The sequence below is a fragment of the Callithrix jacchus genome, chromosome 5 (assembly GCF_049354715.1).
Source record: "Callithrix jacchus isolate 240 chromosome 5, calJac240_pri, whole genome shotgun sequence".
Taxonomy (NCBI): domain Eukaryota; kingdom Metazoa; phylum Chordata; class Mammalia; order Primates; family Cebidae; genus Callithrix; species Callithrix jacchus.
In genome coordinates, this window is record NC_133506.1 from 62,964,942 (window position 1) to 62,982,581 (window position 17,640).

Consider the following 17,640-nt stretch of genomic DNA (forward strand, 5'->3'; position numbering starts at 1 on the left):
CAGTGGTACTATGCAACACTACTCAAATGGAGTTAACCTGTGAATACTTTAAAAATCATCATGTACAGGAGCTCACCTGTAATCTAATCTTCTCTGTTCATGGATCAGAATAAACAATGACACAAAGTGATGTTTTGAGGAAGTAAACACTGTAGACCATCACTGACATTTGAAGACTGTTCTCTAATGTAACAAGGAAGGCAGCAAATTAGAAAGGTTAAATAAAAGTTTTAAAGGGAAATAATTACAGACATAAATGTGTATGTGCTTAAATGACAAGGTAAGGCATAGCAGGCAGACTGACATTCAGTGAGGAGGGCCATGCGCCTTGCTGTGCTCCATGGAGACACTGCCTGCTTATGGAATGTGTGTCAACCTGCTGTGTTTGACGGCATTGAGCAGTCTGACTTGCAACTATCATTCTCAGGTATGGGTGGCCACCTTGTAAGAACAGATTATTGTATGAAGATAGGAACACTGAAATAAATATTGGTAGTATTTTTAAAATATACTTAAATTTTAAGAAGAAATACCATCAGTATTATTTTTAGAACCTTGTATACCTCTCACAGAACATTCATAGATTCTGGAAAATTTGAGAAAGGCATGGTCAGAGCGGGATTAGCATCCCAGATTTACCATTCATGAACTATGTGTCCATTGTCAAATTTTCCTCTAAAACAAGGGATAATAATATGTAGTTTTGTTGAAAATTAAATTAGATAATGTTTTTAAGACACATGGTATTGTACCTGGCATATACAGTGGAGTTATGTCATACAGATATATTGTTTTGCTGAAATTATCAATTATTATTATAGTTTTATATGCTGGGAGCAGGTAGAACACATGCTTTATTTTTGTTGTTTTAAGCGTGGCCTCTAAACACAAAGCAGCTCTTTAATCTGTGATGTAACTAAAGAAAGCCAACCGGCCAGGCGTGGTGGCTCACGCCTGTAATCCCAACACTGGGAGGCCAAGGTGGGTGGATCACGAGGTCGAGAGATCTAGACCATCCTGGTCAACATGGTGAAACCCCGTCTCTACTAAAAATACAAAAAATTAGTTGGGCATGGTGGTGCGTGCCTATGATCCCAGCTATTCAGGAGGCTGAGGCAGGAGAATTGCCTGAACCCAGGAGGCGGAGGTTGCCGTGAGCCTAGATTGCACCATTGCACTCCAGCCTGGGTAACGAGTGAAACTCCGTCTCAAAAAGAAAAAAAAAAAAGAAAGAGCCAACCATGAAATGCTGGAGAGAAAGTGAGTATGTGAGACTTCTGCAGAGATGGTGTGTTTATAAACAGTAGTGTGTACAAAAGCGTGTACTTTTGAGTGCCTCTAGTGATTTTCATGGCTTATGTGATGACACATGTGATTGTTATTTTACAGATTGATGTTAGAACCTAACACCATCAGCCTGCAGTAGCAAGCCTTGAGCAAGTGTTTCTCCAGTAGTGGTGCCTTGCAGTTTTTCGTTTATTTCTAAGACATACCTGGCTGTATAGTTAAACATTTCTTAATATTCTTTATGGAATACAGAGTTTTTATGCTTCTTTGGAACAGAGGAAATGTCATACTTCATTTATTGATGAGGCTGTTACTAATTGATCCCACCAATAGGCTAGTATAAGGATTTTCAACCCCATGATTAAAGTATATTCTAATAGACCAATAGCATTCTTAATAACCATTTTCTTTGGTTATTCAATTCAGGCTTTGTTTGCGAATTCCTCATACACACAGACACACACACACACTGCTGTTATATAACACAGTAGCTATTTCCCTAATCTACTCAAATAATACAGGATTTTCTCATACTGACTCTTACTGTTCCAGCCAAGTAGACTGGGTGTTTGGAATATTGTCTTTGGATACCTGAAGGCAGGGGTGATTGATTCTTGTGGGCTTGCTTTTTAAATTTGTCATTTGATATTTTCAGTTGCACAGAAATTCAGATAACTGAAAGGAATAACTCAGCAGAATGTAGGCTTCTCCATTTTGTTCTTATTAAATTATCAAAGAATGAAATGTAAAATGAATTATTTAAAATGATTGTCCTTGGAGGCGTCGGGTACCAAGTCATTTAAATGGACTGGTAAGAAGGTGGCCAGAGCCGGGCACGGTGGCTCACGCCTATAATCCCAGCACTTTGGGAGGCCGAGGCAGGTGGATCACGAGGTCAAGAGATCGAGACCATCCTGGTCAATATGGTGAAAACCTGTCTCTACTAAAAATAGAAAAATTAGTTGGGCATGGTGGCACATGCCTGTAGTCCCAACTACTCGGGAGGCTGAGGCAGGCGAATTGCTTGAACCCAGGAGGCAGAGGTTGCAGTGAGCCAAGATCGTGCCACTGCACTCCAGCCTGGGTAACAAGAGCAAAACTCCATCTCAAAAAAATAAAAAGGAAGGTGGCCAGGCACAGTGGCTCATGTCTATAATTCTAGCACTTTGGGAGGCCAAGGCAGGCAGATTGTCTGAGTTCAGGAGGTTGAGACCAGCCTGGGCAACATGGTGAAACCCCATCTCTACTAAAAAACAAATATGAAAGATTAGCTGGTTGTGGTGGTGCTTATCTGTAGTCTCAACTACTCAGGAGGCTGAGGTATGAGAATCGCTTCAACCTGGGAGGCGGAGGTTGCAGTGAGCTGAGATTGCACCACCGCACTGCAGCCTGGGCAACACAGTGAGACTCTGTCTCAGGAAAAGAAAAAGAAGGTGGCCCATTTTGTTTGTTGATGACCTTGGTGAGAATGGCTAGCACAGACAAAGGAAATAATTTCCTGTTCAAACCTAACCTTTCATTCACTCTGCATTGTCACCACCTGATTTTATTCTATGGGAAAATATGAAAACGTGTACTTGTTAATAAACGTTTAAAAACCCAGCCTCCTACAATTTCTGAAGTGCCTGATAGTTTCTTCCAATGAAATTTTCAGTTTTCTGATGTGTTCTTTTTCTTTATAAAAAGGGACTATGTAGTGAAGAGTGTAAGGCAGTGTGGTTTAACTGTTTTAAACCAGCTTAAGGAGATTTTGGGTTGAGATGATGGAGTGTTCTAAATATACAATCCTGTCATCTGCAGATAGAGACAATTTGACTTCCCCTTTTCCTAATTGAATACACTTTATTTCTTTCTCTTGCCTGATTGTTCTGGCCAGAGCTTCCAGTACTATGTTGAATAGGAGTGGTGAGAGAGGGCATCCTTGTCATGTGCCAGTTTTCAAAGGGAATGCTTCCAGTTTTGCCCATTCAGTATGATATTGGCTGTGGGTTTGTCATAAATAGCTTTTATTATTTTGAGATATGTTCTATCAATACTTAGTTTATTGAGAGTTTTTATCATAAAGGGTTGTTGAGTTTTGTCGAAGGCCTTCTCTGCATCTGTTGAGATGATCATGTGGTTTTTGTCTTTGGCTCTGTTTATGTGATGGATTATGTTTATAGATTTGCATATGCTGAACCAGCTTTGCATCCCAGGGATGAAGCCTACTTGATCATGATGGATAAGCTTTGGATGTGCTGTGGGATTTGGTTTGCCTGTATTTTATTGAAGATTTTTGCATCAATGTTCATCATGAATACTGACCTGAAATTTTCTTTTTTAGTTGTGTCTCTGCCAGGGTTTGGTATCAGGATGATGTTGGTCTCATAAAATGAGTTAGAGAGGATTCCCTCTTTTTGTATTGTTTGGAATAGTTTCAGAAGGAATGGTACCAGCTCCTCTTTGTATCGCTGGTAGAATTTGGCTGTGAACCCATCTGGCCCTGGACTTTTTTTGGTTGGTAGGCTATTACTTGCTGCCTCAACTTCAGACCTTGCTATAGGTCTATTCAGGGATTCAACTTCTTCCTGGTTTAGTCTTGGGTGTAAGTGTCCAGGAATTTTTCCATTTCTTCTAGATTTACTCGTTTATGTGCATAGAGGTGTTTATAACAATCTCTGATGGTAGTTTGTATTTCTGTGGAATCGGTAGTGATATCCCCTTTATCATTTTGTATTGCATCTATTTGATTCTTCTCTCTCTTCTTTTTTATTAATCTGGCTAGAGGTCTATTTTGTTGATCTTTTCAAAAAACCAGCTCCTGGATTTATTGATTTTTTTGAAAGGTTTTTTTGTGTCTCTATCTTCAGGTCTGCTCTAATCTTAGTTATTTCTTGTCTTCTGCTAGCTTTTGAGTTTGTTTGATCTTGCTCCTCTAGTTATTTTAATAATGATGTTAGGATGTTGATTTTAGATCTTTCCTTGCTTCTCATGTGGGCATTCAGTGCTATAAATTTCCCTCTAGACACTGCTTTTTTTTTTTTTTAGCTTGAAAAGACCATTTATTAATCTTATGTATTTACAACTCATGGAGTAAAATATCTATTACCAATAAGTTATTTTGTTTGCAGGGTTTTTTTTTCTTTTTTTCTTTTTTTTTTTTTTTTGAGACAGAGTTTCACTCTTGTTGCCCAGGCTGGAGTGCAATGGTGCCGTCTCAGCTCACTGCAACCTCCATCTCCCAGGTTCAAGTGATTCTCCTGCCTCAGCCTCCTGAGTAGCTGGGATTATAGGCATCTGCCACCTTGCCCAGCTAATTTTTGCATTTTTAGTAGAGATGGGGTTTCACTATCTTGGCCAGGCTGGTTTCGAATTCCTGACCACAGGTGATCTGCTGCGTTGGTCTCCCAAAGTGCTGGAATTACAGGTGTGAGCCCCTGCACCTGGCCCAGGTTGTAACTTTTTACATTCTTTGTTCTATATATTTTGAATCACGGTATCTGGCTATCTTAGGAAATTTCAATGACAGCCCATTAACAGGCTTTCTAGAAAGTTCCTTATCTCTGAAAAGAAGGTCCTACTGACTCTCAATCTCTTTGTTGACCTGTGATCCACCCACCTTGGCCTCCCAAAATGCTGGGATTACAGGCGTGAGCCAAAGTGCCCAGTGGTCCTACTGACTCTTTTGGCCACTGCCACATACAGCTTCTAAATAACCTATTGTGAACAGCACATTCATTCCAATATAAATAATGGCATCAAGTGACCAATATGAAATATATACCAATATTCCAATGGCAAAGTTTAAATATATAACAGCAATTCAATAATGAACACTAGTTGATTAAATAATTGAAAACCAATTGGAATCTCTTCAAGAAACACACTAAGGAGGAACATAGAGGCAGGACAAGGATTATTTATGAAGAATACATCAAAGAAATCTGACACTTAAATAACAAAAGCCCTTCCAGGCTAAATAGTTCCTTTGTACTAATTTTGTTACAGCCCAAATGAAAATAGTTTAAAGCTTTATGAAAATTACCATAAATTACTTCTTCCATAACTTCTCTTGCATGATTCTAAAATGTTGATAATGTTATAATTTATTTACTTAATTTTATATGAAGATATAAAAATAAATATCATCATGCATATTTTGTTGACATTTTAAAAACCCACAAATAACTTAAAATGCTATTTAGAAAAACTGCTCCTATTAATCACAAGACTCTTGTTATTAATAAGTATTTATAAAAGTCCATCAGGTTCCTCAGTAAAGCTGAAGTCACACATTAGACACAGGTGGTCTGAAGGATAATTGAAGGAAGGTAGCCGGTTGGGTCCGATCTGTTCTTCAGTGAGCAGATCGAGAGCTGACCTTACATTGAGAGTGTGTTTAGAATACCAGATGTAATCCAGGGTGTGCCTGCACTCCCCTGAGGTCCGGATCTTCCGGGTAGTATATGGGGGTTCTGACTGCCCGTCAGCACTCAGCAGCTTGTAGGTGCTGTTCAGGTTGAGGCTGGAGGAAACAAAGTTTTTGTAGACCTCTTCTGTTGGCTCTGCATTGAAGTCTCCACACACAATAAGGGGAATCTTGGCTCCTTGGGTGATGTATTGCAGGTTCTGAAGGAGGTCACAGCCTTGAGCTGATCGAAACCACTCCCAGCCAGTGCGTTCTTCTAGATGGGTGACGGCAATACAGAAGTGTCAGCCTGACTCTTTGCACTTCAGGGTCTGCACAATGGCCACCTGGTTGGTTTTCAATGTCATGGCTGTCAGCCTCATATTGGCACTGTTGATTAGTTTGAATTGGTTTTGGAGAAAAAATAAGGCACAGCCATCTGATCCATGAATATGTTCCACATCTAGACAAGGTGACCAGGGTTTGGGGAAGAACATGCCTTGGTAGCCTATTCTACTGAGGAGTGGTTGGAAGCTGTCAAAATAGTAGTGGTCCACCTCTTGGAGGCACAATATATCAGGCTGGTAGGCCAGGATTTCTTCCAGGATGAGACATTTCCTTTCTTCCCACTTGAGTGCTTCAACAGGGCATTGTACAAAGTTGTCTTTGCCTTCTCCAAGAGCTTGGGCGAGGATGTTCCACTGCTTGACCCTGAAAGGTGGGTGGGTACTGGAGCAATCTGTCCTCAGATCCACAAAATCTCTCTGGTACCAGGGAGGTCGGGTGTGCAGGACAGCCCTGCATTCTTCAAGTAGCTCTTTAGGATCACTGGGCTCCAGATGTTCTGGGTCAGGTGACACCAAATACTCTGAGTGCTGGCAGGCAGCGCTGCTGTTCAGTGTCTTGGCGAGCGCACTATAGAGTCTGCTTGTACCGTGGAACCGGTACAAGCAGACCTCATGGCGCCTTTTACCATTATGTAATGCCCTTCTTTGACTCTTTTTATCTTTGTTGGTTTAAAGTCTGTTTCATCAGAGGCTAGAATTGCACCCCTGCTTTTTTTTTTTTGCTCTCCATTTGCTTGGTACATCTTCCTCCATCCCTTTACTTTGAGCCTCTGTGTGTCTTTGTGTATGAGATGGGTCTCCTAAATACAGCACACCAATAGATATTGACTCTTTGTCCAATTTGCCAGTCTGTGACTTTAAATTGGGACATTTAGCCATTTACATTTAAGGTTAATATGTGTGAATTATCCTGCCATTTTGATGTTATCTGGTTGTTCTGCCCATTAGTTGAAGCAGTTTCTTCATGTTGTCGATGGTCTTTACAGTTTGGAATGCTTTTGCAGTGGCTGGTACTCGTTTTTCCTTTCCATGTTTAGTGCTTCCTTCAGGAGCTCTTGTAAGGCAGGCCTGGTGGTGAGGAAATCTCTCAGCAGTTGCTTGTCTGTAAGGAATTTTATTTCTCCTTCACTTATGAAGCTTAGTTTGGCTGAATATGAAATTCTGCTTTGGGAAAATTCTTTTGTTTAAGAATGTTGAATATTGGCCCCACTCTCTTCTGGCTTGTAGGGTTTCTGCCAAGAGATCTGCTGTGAGTCTGATGGGCTTCCCTTTGTGGGTAACCCCACCTTTCTTTCTGGCTGCCCTTAGCATTTTTTTCTTCGTTTCAACCCTGGTGAATCTGATGATTATGTGTCTTGGGGTTACGCTTCTTGAGGAATATCTATGCAGTGTTCTCTGTATTTCCTGAATTTGAATGTTGGCCTGCCTTGCTGGGTTGGGGAAGTTCTCCTGGATAATATCCTGAAAAGTGTTTTCCAACTTGGTTTCATTCTGCCCATCACATTCGGGTACACCAGTAAAACGTAGATTTGGTCTTTTCACATAATCCCATATTCTTGCAGGCTTTGTTTATTTCTTTTCACTGTTTTTTCTCTAATTTTGTCTTCTTACTTTATTTCATTGAATTGATCTTCAATCTCTAATATCCTTTCTTCTGCTTGATTGATTCAGCTATTGAAACTTGTGTATGCTTCACGAAGTTCTCTTGCTGTGTTTTTCAGCTCCATAAAGTCATTTGTGTTCTTCTCTATGCTGGCTATTCTAGTTACCATTTTATCTAACCTTTTTTCAATGTTCTTAGTTTCCTTGCATTGGGTTAGAACATGCTCCTTTAGCTCGGAGGATTTTGTTATTACCCACCTTCTGAAGCCTACTTCTGTCAATTTGTCAAATTCAGTCTCTATCTAGTTTTGTTCCCTTGCTGGTGAGGAGTTGTGATCCCTTGGAGGAGGAGAGACATTCTGGTTTTTGGTAATTTCAGCCTTTTTGTTCTGGTTTCTTCCCATTTTCGTGGATTTATCTACCTTTGGTCTTTGAAGTTGGTGACATTTGGATGCAGTCTCTGAGTGGACTTCCTTTCTGTTGATGTTGAAGCTACCCTTTCTGTTTTTTAGTTTTCCTTCTAACAGGCCCCTCTGCTGCAGGTCTGCTAGAGGTCCACTCCAGACCCTGCTTGCCTGGGAATCACCCACAGGGGCTGCAGAATGGCAAAGATCGCTTGCTGTTCCTTCCTCTGGTAGCTTTGTCCCAGAAGGGTACCTGCCAGATGTCAGCCAGAGCTCTCCTGTATGAGTCACTCCCAGTCAGGATAAACGGAGGTCAGGGAGCCACTTGAACAGGTAGTCTGTCTCTTATCAGAGCTCAAGTGATGTGAGGGGAGCTCCATTGGTTCCTCCAGAGCTGCTGGGCAGGGATGTTTAGGTCTGCTGAAGCGGGACCCACACTGCCCCTTTCCCAGGTGCTCTGTCCCAGGAAGGTGGGGCTTTATTTATATGTCCCTGACAGGCTGCTGCCTTTTTTCAGAGATGCACTACTCAGCAAGAAGTAAGTCTAGTCACAGTTTGCCTGCAGAGGCCTTGCTGGGCTGCTGTGGGCTCCACCCAGTTGCTGTGTGGACTTCCCAGCAACTCTATTTACACGGGCGAGTTTAGAACTACCTACCCGAGCCTCAGTAGTGGTGGATGCCCCTCCCAACACCAAACTCAAACGTCCCAGGTTGAGCTCAGACTGCTGTGCTGCCTTGAGAATTTCAAGCCAGTGGATCTTGGCTTGCTGGGTTTTGTGGGGGTGGGACCTACTGAGCTAGATCACTTGGTTCCCTGGCCTCAGCCCCCTCTGTTTCAGGGGAATGAGTGGTTCAGCCCCCCAGTTTTGTGCTGGACACTGGGGCACTGGTGTTGTAGGCACCAGAAGGAATCTCCTGGTCTGCAGGTTGTGGATACCATGGGAAAAGCGCAGTTTCTGAACCAGAGTGCCTGGAAAAGTCCCTAATGGCTTCCCTTGGCTAGGAGAGGGAGTTCTCCGACCCCTTGTGCTTCCCAGGTGAGGCAATGCAACACCCTGCTTCAGTTTGCCCTCCTTGGGCTCCTCCCACTGTCTAACCATTCCCAATGAGATGAACCTGGTACCTCAGTTGGAAATGTGGAGATCACTCATCTTCTGGATCATTCTTACTGGGAGCTGCAGACTGGAGCTGTTCCTATTCAGCCATCTTGGCAGAAGTCCAGAGTATTGTTACCATTCTTAGGCTTAGAAGGCAGAGTGTCTGAGTCAGGATTCTGTCGTGTATAATGGATCACACTCTCTTTGGCTTAGGCAGAAAGGTGTTAAATGGCTTGCAGAATTGTTGGGAAGGCTGAGCTTCCAGGAGCAGTTCCCAAAGTCTGTACACAGAACTGGATCACCAGGGAACCTGCTCCCTCCACTAGAACAGGAGCCTTAACTTCAGAAAGCTGCCTGCTCAGTTGGAAAGCTACCACCACAGTTGCCATCACCAGAGCATCTTGTCTCTGCTACAGTATCTGTCCACATAGTGAACACCCTCTGTCCTGCTCATCTAACTCAGATCCCACTCCAGGTCTTGCCTAAGTCCTTCTGATTGGTGGAACTTGAATCACACCCAAAATCCCAGCTTCAGGAGAGCTGTGAGATTTCATCTTTCCAAACTCTGTGCTGCATGGAGTTTGGAGCACATGTCAGCAAGCCAATCCACTGCATTCACCATTGACAGTAAGCGAAATAAATATGATCAATAACATTTGCATTTTTTTTTCACAAAAAAAATGCACAATTTGCAGAGTAGCCATAAGTCACTCTGCATATAAAAATATTATTTCTGACCATTTCCCAAGAAAACAGCTCTTCTAAAAATTGAGAGCAATGCCTACATTATTTTGTAAAGATGCAAACTGTTAGAGAAAACAGGATGTTAAATTTAGAATTCCCTTCCAGCTTCCTTTATTTTCTTCATGTCAGTTCTATTTTCTCTGTGTCTTTTTCTCCCATGGGGATGTCCTCCACCTTTTCAATCTGATTTGCTCTTTGCCGTGCAGACCTGTGGATGAAGAGCTGGAGTCCTCCGAGGTCGATGCTGCTGGCCGGTGGCCTGGTGTCTCTGTTAACAGAACGTCTCCAACACCCCCAGAGTCTGCAACCACCGTTAGGTCACTTATCAAGTCATTTGACTTGGGACGCTCAGGTATTTAATCATTTTTTCTATAAGCAAAGCTCCAAATTCAAATTTTGGCCTGACATTTGATGTGTCTACTCTCTCTACACCCTGGCCCTACATTGCTACAACCACATGGGTGCTTTCCAGGTCCTACCACGTGCAGCCACTGCATGCAGGAGCCTCATTGAGGCTCCAGGGAGGCACCGATGGAGAGCTTGGTACATGAATAACACAAATGTGGCCTCTTCCTCTCTGCCTCTTCTGCCCCTCCAGTTCCTGCCTTGCTACCTTTCTTTTCTGCCTCTCATAGCCATTAAATTCAGGTGCTACTATTAGCCTTTTTGCCATCTCATGAGAATCATAAAGGTCAGCTAGAGACTTCATCCCCTGGGAAATGAGACATCACATCTGTCCACCTGGCCATCTTGTAATCCCCCAGCCATCCTCATCTTGCAACCTGCTTGACATTTTTCTACCTGGTCTTGTACATGAGCACCTGTGCTAATCTGTCACTTTTGATCTAGGCGTGTTCCCAGCTTTTCCTGATATTGTTTGATGGACTCGCAGTTCCCCTTTAGTCATGCTTATCTTCCTATATGAGAAAGATTCTATACTTCATACATAAACATAGCCATAGAAGAAACAGAATGTGTATCTCTCCCCAATAACAATATCTGTCTTCCCCAGACTGCAACAGTCATGCCATTGTATTGGGAGACTGTAGTAAAAGTTAATTCTAGGATGTACCTGGTTGTCTCTGCTAAAATTATTTGCACCTAAATTTGATTAAGACTAGACTCTACATATTCAAAGACATGAAAGCCTTTCATGTCTGTGAAGACTGGAAATGAATGAACAGTAACAATTTGTACAGGAACTTTTCTTTTCCTTCCTTTCCTAGGCACCTCATTATTTACACATTTTCTTTTTGCTCAGCTATCCTGTATCTAAGTCTGACCTCCACTCAGCTAACTCCTCCCTTCTTGTTTCCCCAATTCAGCTCTAGACCAGAAAAGAAAAGGATAATAGAGTAAATATTTCACTAAACAGAGATACTCCTGCAGCCACCAAGAAAAGTAGTGAGAAATCAGGAACTATCAGCTATTTTGAAGTGCAACAACATATAAATGTTCCCATGTTTTTTCTTGGCAGGTGGAGCTGGACAGAATATTTCTGTCCATAAGACCCCCAGAAGTCCCCTAAGTGGGATACCAGTGAGGACTGCTCCAGCAGCTGCTGTCTCTCCAATGCAGGTAGATGAGCCCCAGAAATAATCACTGCTTATGGTTTGCTCTGTATCCCTCTAGATGGTTTTCTTTACACTTAGTAGTGTCTGTGTATGTATGTGTCTGTGTGTAGGGTGTGTGTTTTGTAAATTGGATTACACTATGCATTATTCCAATACTTATCTCACTTTATTGTCAGAATATAAGCTTCATGAGGTCAGAGGTTTTTGTTCATTTTGCTTGCTGTTTTGTCTCTTGTCTATAACACTGGCCGGCACATGGCCACATTATAGTAGAAGTTCAATAAATATTTGTTGAGTGAATAATATGTCAGAGATATCTTCAAATTTCAATATTTGGAGAAACAATTCTTTTTATAAAAGGTTATGTAATATGTGGTGATTTATTTAGCTACTCTTCTATGATACACCTTAGGTTTTTTCAGGTTTAACTTATTACAAAAAACATTACGGTGAAGATCCCTATTCAAACTTTTGACTACCTAAAGTGCTGCTTTTTTAAAAAGGGTATATCAAGATTCATTTGCAAATATCAGAGATCACTAGTTAAAACCAGGAGATCAGTAGTTAAGCAGAAAGGAATTTAATACAGGGCTTTTGGTACTGGGAGGGCTTGAGAAAGCTCTAGGCTGTACTGAGCTTCCAGGAAAGGTTCCCAGAGCATCTGAAAGTTGGCCCATTAAAGGAGCTTCTGTCTCTAGGTGCTTACCCAGGACTGCCACTGCTGCCCAAGATCAAGGATCAGCCTTAGGACAACAGTGCCACAGGTGCAGTCCATGCCAGCAAAGCAGGCTCTGTGCCTGCCTCATACTGCCCAGAAAACAGTGGAACAGACCCTAGAACCTCTGCTCCCCTGCCAAAGAGCAGCCAATGCCTTTCCAGTGATTTTTACCAGGAGAAGCTGCAGAAGGGATTTTACACTCCCTTGCACCTTCCAGATGCTCTCAGAGGCGGCCTGTTCGACAGAAGCTAGGCCACTTGATGAGCCAAGCTTTAAGGGAGTTTGGCTAGTATATATACCCTTTAGCTTCCCAGTCCCCTATAATTCAGTAAGTCACCCTACAAAGAGATGAGGATGGTGTTGAGTAAGCCCTTCTTCAGATCTTCTACAAATTGATTCCTAGTAAAGGAAAATGGAGTCCTAGAAAAGGAAATATATTTAACCTGTTCCAGCATGTTTAAAAACTTGATAGACGCATTGCCCTTCAGTTTGCCCTCCCACTCACAGTACTGTTTTCCCAGAATTTTGACACTGTTTATAAAGTTTGAAGATCGTGTAAATGAGCAATAATATCTAGCTTTACTTTATCAGTAAGGTTAAGCACTTCTTCATATGTTTATAGGCCATTTATCTTTTGTATGTATGTATGGAAACATGCATACTTTGCCTGGTTTTCTTTTGAAGTGTCAAGTCCTTTTCTAGTTTGTAAGAAATCTTGATATATTGTGCATTTTTCATATGTAATCTTTTACTGAAGAGAAATTTTACATTTTTGTGTTGTGTTTTCTTTTAAGATTTTGTTTTGTTTCCTGCCTTAAAATGTCTTTCTAGCTATTCGATTATTAAAATAGTCTCCGTAAATATCTTAAGCAAGTCTTTTGTTTGTTCAGTCTTAAAACCTATAAAAACATGGGTTTGGATTTAGATGTTCTTCCCCTATCTTAACTGCCTTCTGGAAGCAGAAGTAAATACTGTCTGGCAGACAATTACATCATCTAGATCCTTAAAATCATAACCACATTTTAAAACGTACAATGTCGTGTAGTAACTTTTACAAATACCAGATATGGCTGGGCACGGTGGCTCACTCCTGTAATCCTAGCACTTTGGGAGGCCAAGGTGGGCAGATCACAAGGTCAGGAGTTTGAGATCAGCCTGATCAACGTGGTGAAAGCTTGTCTCTACTAAAAATACAAAATTAGCTGGGCGTGGTGGTGCTGCTCAGGAGGCTGAGGCAGGAAAATTGCTTGAACCCAAATGTTGAAAAACCAAGAGAAAAATAGACAATGGAAACAGACACAGAAGATTTAGATATTGATATTATTAGACATAGACCCTAAAACAAAAAAATTAATACAGTCAACAAAATAAGAGATAAGGTGAAGAATTTTCACAGAAAACCAGAGTCTGTAATAAAAGAATCCATTAGAGATTTCAAGAGAGGCTTAAAGAACTGAAGACAAGTCAGTAGAAACATCTGAACTGAAGCACAGAGAAAAATGATAGGAAATAGAGAAAAGGAAACAAGAAACATATGGGATGAAGCAAGAAGGTCTCATGTGTAATTGGAGTCCCCAAAAGGTGGGAAAAGGGCAGAAGCAATATTGGAAGGCATAATGACCAAGAATTTCCAAAACTGGTAAAAGATGTCAAGCCCACATTCAAGAAACAATATGAACTCCAAGTGAAATAAGTACAAAGAAAACCACCTAGACACATTAGGTTAAAATTGCTGGATATTAAAGAGAAAGCATCCTAAAAGCACACAAAAGAAAAAAGACACCTCAGTGTCAAAGGATCAAGAGCAAAACTGTCATCTTTCTTCTCAACAAAAATGATGGAAGCCCTGAAGACAGTGCAGTGGCATCTGCAAAATGCTGAAAGAAAACACCCGCTTTCCTTTACCTGGTGAAAATAACCTTCAGTATACTCTACCTGGTGAAAATACCCTTCAAAGGTGAACACAAAAGACAGATGCTTTCAGTCTGACACAACCAGATTTTTGTTTTACTGGGATACTTACAATGAAAAGACTAAAGGAGTTCTGCATGGAGTTTGTTCTTTTAAAGGACAATTAAAATTCAAAACATCTGAAAAGGCTAATGCATAAATTACATGTATCAGGAATTTTTAAATGGATACATCACTAAAGATCTCATAATTATTAAAGCAAAAGAAAGAGAATATTATAGATTACTAGCTTGTGCTATAAATTAGAAAATATTGATGAAATGGTCAAAATCTTAGGAAACTGTAACTTACTGAACTTACATAGGAAAAAGTAGAAAATCTCTCAATCATCTGTAAGTTACATCTTTTCCTTAAAGGAAATGCCAGGTCCTCATGGCTTCACCATGAAACCTCTCAAACATTTAAGGAAGCAATAACATCTTCCTTAGTAAATTCAGAGACTAGAAAAGAAGTTAGCATAGCTTCGATCCCTAATACTTGCAAGAATATTATTAGACAGAAAATTAAAAGGTCAGTCTTTCTCATGAATCTCTTTGCAAAAATCCTGAACAAAATCTTGGAAAACCTTTTTCAGAAATACATGAAAAAGATCATGTCATGTCGGGTTTATTCCAGGAATGCAAGGTGATTTTAACTATTGAAGCCAACCACAGGAATTCACCAGATTAACAAAGGTGTAAAAAGAATATGGTCGGCTGGGTGCAGTGGCTCACACCTGTAATCCTGGCACTTTGGGAGGCCAAGGTAGGCGGATCACTGGAGGCCAGGAGTTCAAGACCAGTCTGGTCACCATGGTGAAACCCTATCTCTACTAAAAATACAAAAAATTAGCTGGGTGTGGTGGCACACCCCTGTAACCCCAGCTACTCGGGAGGCAGGAGAGTCACTTGAACCCAGGAGGCGGAGGCTGCAGTGAGCTGAGGTCATGCCACTGCACTCCTGGGCAACAGAGCAAGATTCTGTCTCAAAATATATGTGTGTGTATATATATATATATATAATATATATATATATATATATATATATATCTTAGTAGGTGGCACAAAAATGTATTTAATAAAGATTAATATCTTTCTTGATGGAAATTCTTTAAAAACTAGGAATAGAAGGGAAATTCTTTAATATGATAAAAGGTCTCTATTATGTATTTACAGCAAACATACTTAATGGTAAAATATTGCCACAAGATTGTGAATGGGATAGGAATGCCCCATATTGTTACTTTTGTTCAGCCAACTTCAAAAGCAAATTTAAAACTACTTTTGAAAACTGTATACAACCATTATATTTTTGTGGGATGTGGGAACATGGTATTGTGTCTAATGTGATACGAAGTAGGCCGGGCGTGGTGGCTCACGCCTGTAATCCCAGCACTTTGGGAGGCCGAGGTGGGCGGATCATGAGGTCAGGCGATTGAGACCATCTTGGCCAACATGGTGAAACCCCGTCTCTACAAAAAATACAAAAATTAGCCGGGTGTGGTGGCACATGCCTGTAGTCCCAGCTACTCGGGAAGCTGAGGCAGGATAATTGCTTGAACCCAGGAGGCAGAGGTTGCTGTAGGCTGAGATCGCGCCACTGCACTACAGTCTGGGTGATAGTGTGCAACTCTTGTCTCAAAAAAGAAAAGTGATATGAAGTAGAGCCTCTAAGAAAAAGAATGTTCTGGAAAGCCTCAGAATGGCCCTACACAGACAAATATACCAGGATGTTCATTGCAGTATTGTTCCTTATGCTAATATCAATATCAATAGAGAATCACTAAAATAAATTATGGTAATGAAAATAGCTAAGATCTACTGAATGCTTACCATGTGCTGGGCTGTGTTTTGATTGTTCTTACTGGATTTAACTCATTTAATCCTCCCATAACTCTCTGCAGTAAGTACTTTTAGTATCATTGCCATTTTACAGATAAAATAAGGTAGAGAATGAAGTAACCCAGAGTCTCACAGGTGAGTGGTGCCATCTGGCCCCAGAGCCATGTGCTTGGCCTCTTGTGGCACTTCTCATGGGAAGCTGCCAACATGGTGGGTGATGGTGGGTAGAGAATGACATCCAAGATACAGTAAGTAAAAGAAACAAATTGGTATACAAAACAATGTAATGCTATAACATTTGTGTTTTTAGAAAAACAGACTTTTTTTTCAAGGTTTTTCCTTGAATAATATCATGCTTACTTGCATTCTGAAATGCTTTTTTAAATGACAGTAAAAAAAATACAACATGAAATCTACCCTCTTAACAAATTTTTAAATATTATCAATTAGAAGCACAATATTGTATGGCAGGTTTCTAGAATTTTTTTTGAATAATTTCAACTTTTATTTCAAATTCAGGATGTACATGTGCAGATTTGTTACATGGATATATTGTGGGATGCTGAGGTTTGGGGTATGACTGATCTCATCACCCAAGTAGTAAGCATAGTACCCAATAGTTTTTCAATCCTTGCTTCTCCCTCCTCTGGCCCTGCCCAGTATCTGTTGTTACCATAATTCTGTCCTCTAGAACTTTTTTGTCTTGCCTGGCTGAAACTCTGTACCCACAGAACACTCCCACTTCCCCTCTCTGAGGCCTCTAGGAGCCACCACTCCACTGTCTGCTTCTGTGATTTTGACTACTTTAGATTCCTAGCGAACGTGGAGTTATGCCACACTTGTCCTTCAGTGACTGGAGTATTTCACTTAGCGTAATGTCTCCAATACTCATTTATGTTGTAGCATGGGACAGGATTTCCTTCTTTTTTAAGGCTGAATAATACTCCATTGTATATTATATACCACATTTCCTTCATGCATTCATCTGGTGGTGGACACTTAGGTTGCTTCCACCTCTTGGCAGTTGTGAGTCATGCTGCAATGAACATGAGGGTGCAAATATCTTTTTGAGATCCTGTTTTCAATTTTCTTGGATAAATACCTAGAAGTGGCATTGCTGAATCATTTGATAGTACTATTTTTAATTTCTTGAGGAATCCTCCATACTGTTTTCCGTAATGGCTGCACCATTGTACATTCCCACCTACAGTACACAGGAGTTTCATTTTCTCCACCTCCTCACCAACACTTGTGATTTTTCTGTTTTTTTAATGATGGCCTTCCTAATAGATGTGAGGTGGCGTGTCACTGTAGTTTTGGTTTGCATTTCCCTGATGATTAGTGATGTTGAGTATCTTTTCATATACCTATTGGCAGCTAAAAAAATACTTTTACACATGTCCTTGAATATACGTAGAACATTCCAGGAAAGATATTCACAAAGCCAATTAATAATGATTACCCTTGGAGAGAAGAACTGTGGGATGGGAAGGAAAAGGAGACTTTCTCTTCACTATTTGTCCTTTTTATTGCTTTTGAGGATTGTCTATTTGCATGTATTGCCTATTCAAATAAATGAGTTAATTATAAACCCCCCTGCTTATTCCACTGTGTTTAAGAACTATTGCACACCCACCTATACCTGTGTTTGTGCTATTCTTGATGTTATGAGCTCACCATGCTGGTGTTC

The 17,640-nt window shown here is 40.8% G+C and overlaps 1 protein-coding gene and 1 pseudogene across 31 annotated transcripts in view; one reads left to right on the plus strand and one right to left on the minus strand.

Moving 5' to 3' along the window:
- SPECC1 (sperm antigen with calponin homology and coiled-coil domains 1) overlaps positions 1-17,640 on the plus strand; it is a 498,473-nt gene that overhangs the window by 311,268 nt on the left and 169,565 nt on the right. For all 31 annotated transcript variants that reach the window (XR_013535346.1, XR_013535347.1, XR_013535355.1 and 28 more), the window contains 2 exons: positions 10,074-10,219; positions 11,345-11,445. Coding sequence is in view for 18 of the 31 variants with exons in the window: in XM_078372281.1 (XP_078228407.1) it covers positions 10,074-10,219; positions 11,345-11,445 (247 nt within the window). In the remaining 13 variants the exon portion in view is untranslated. The remainder of the gene's footprint in view (positions 1-10,073; positions 10,220-11,344; positions 11,446-17,640) is intronic.
- On the minus strand, positions 5,518-9,512 carry LOC103793012 (nocturnin pseudogene; annotated as a pseudogene).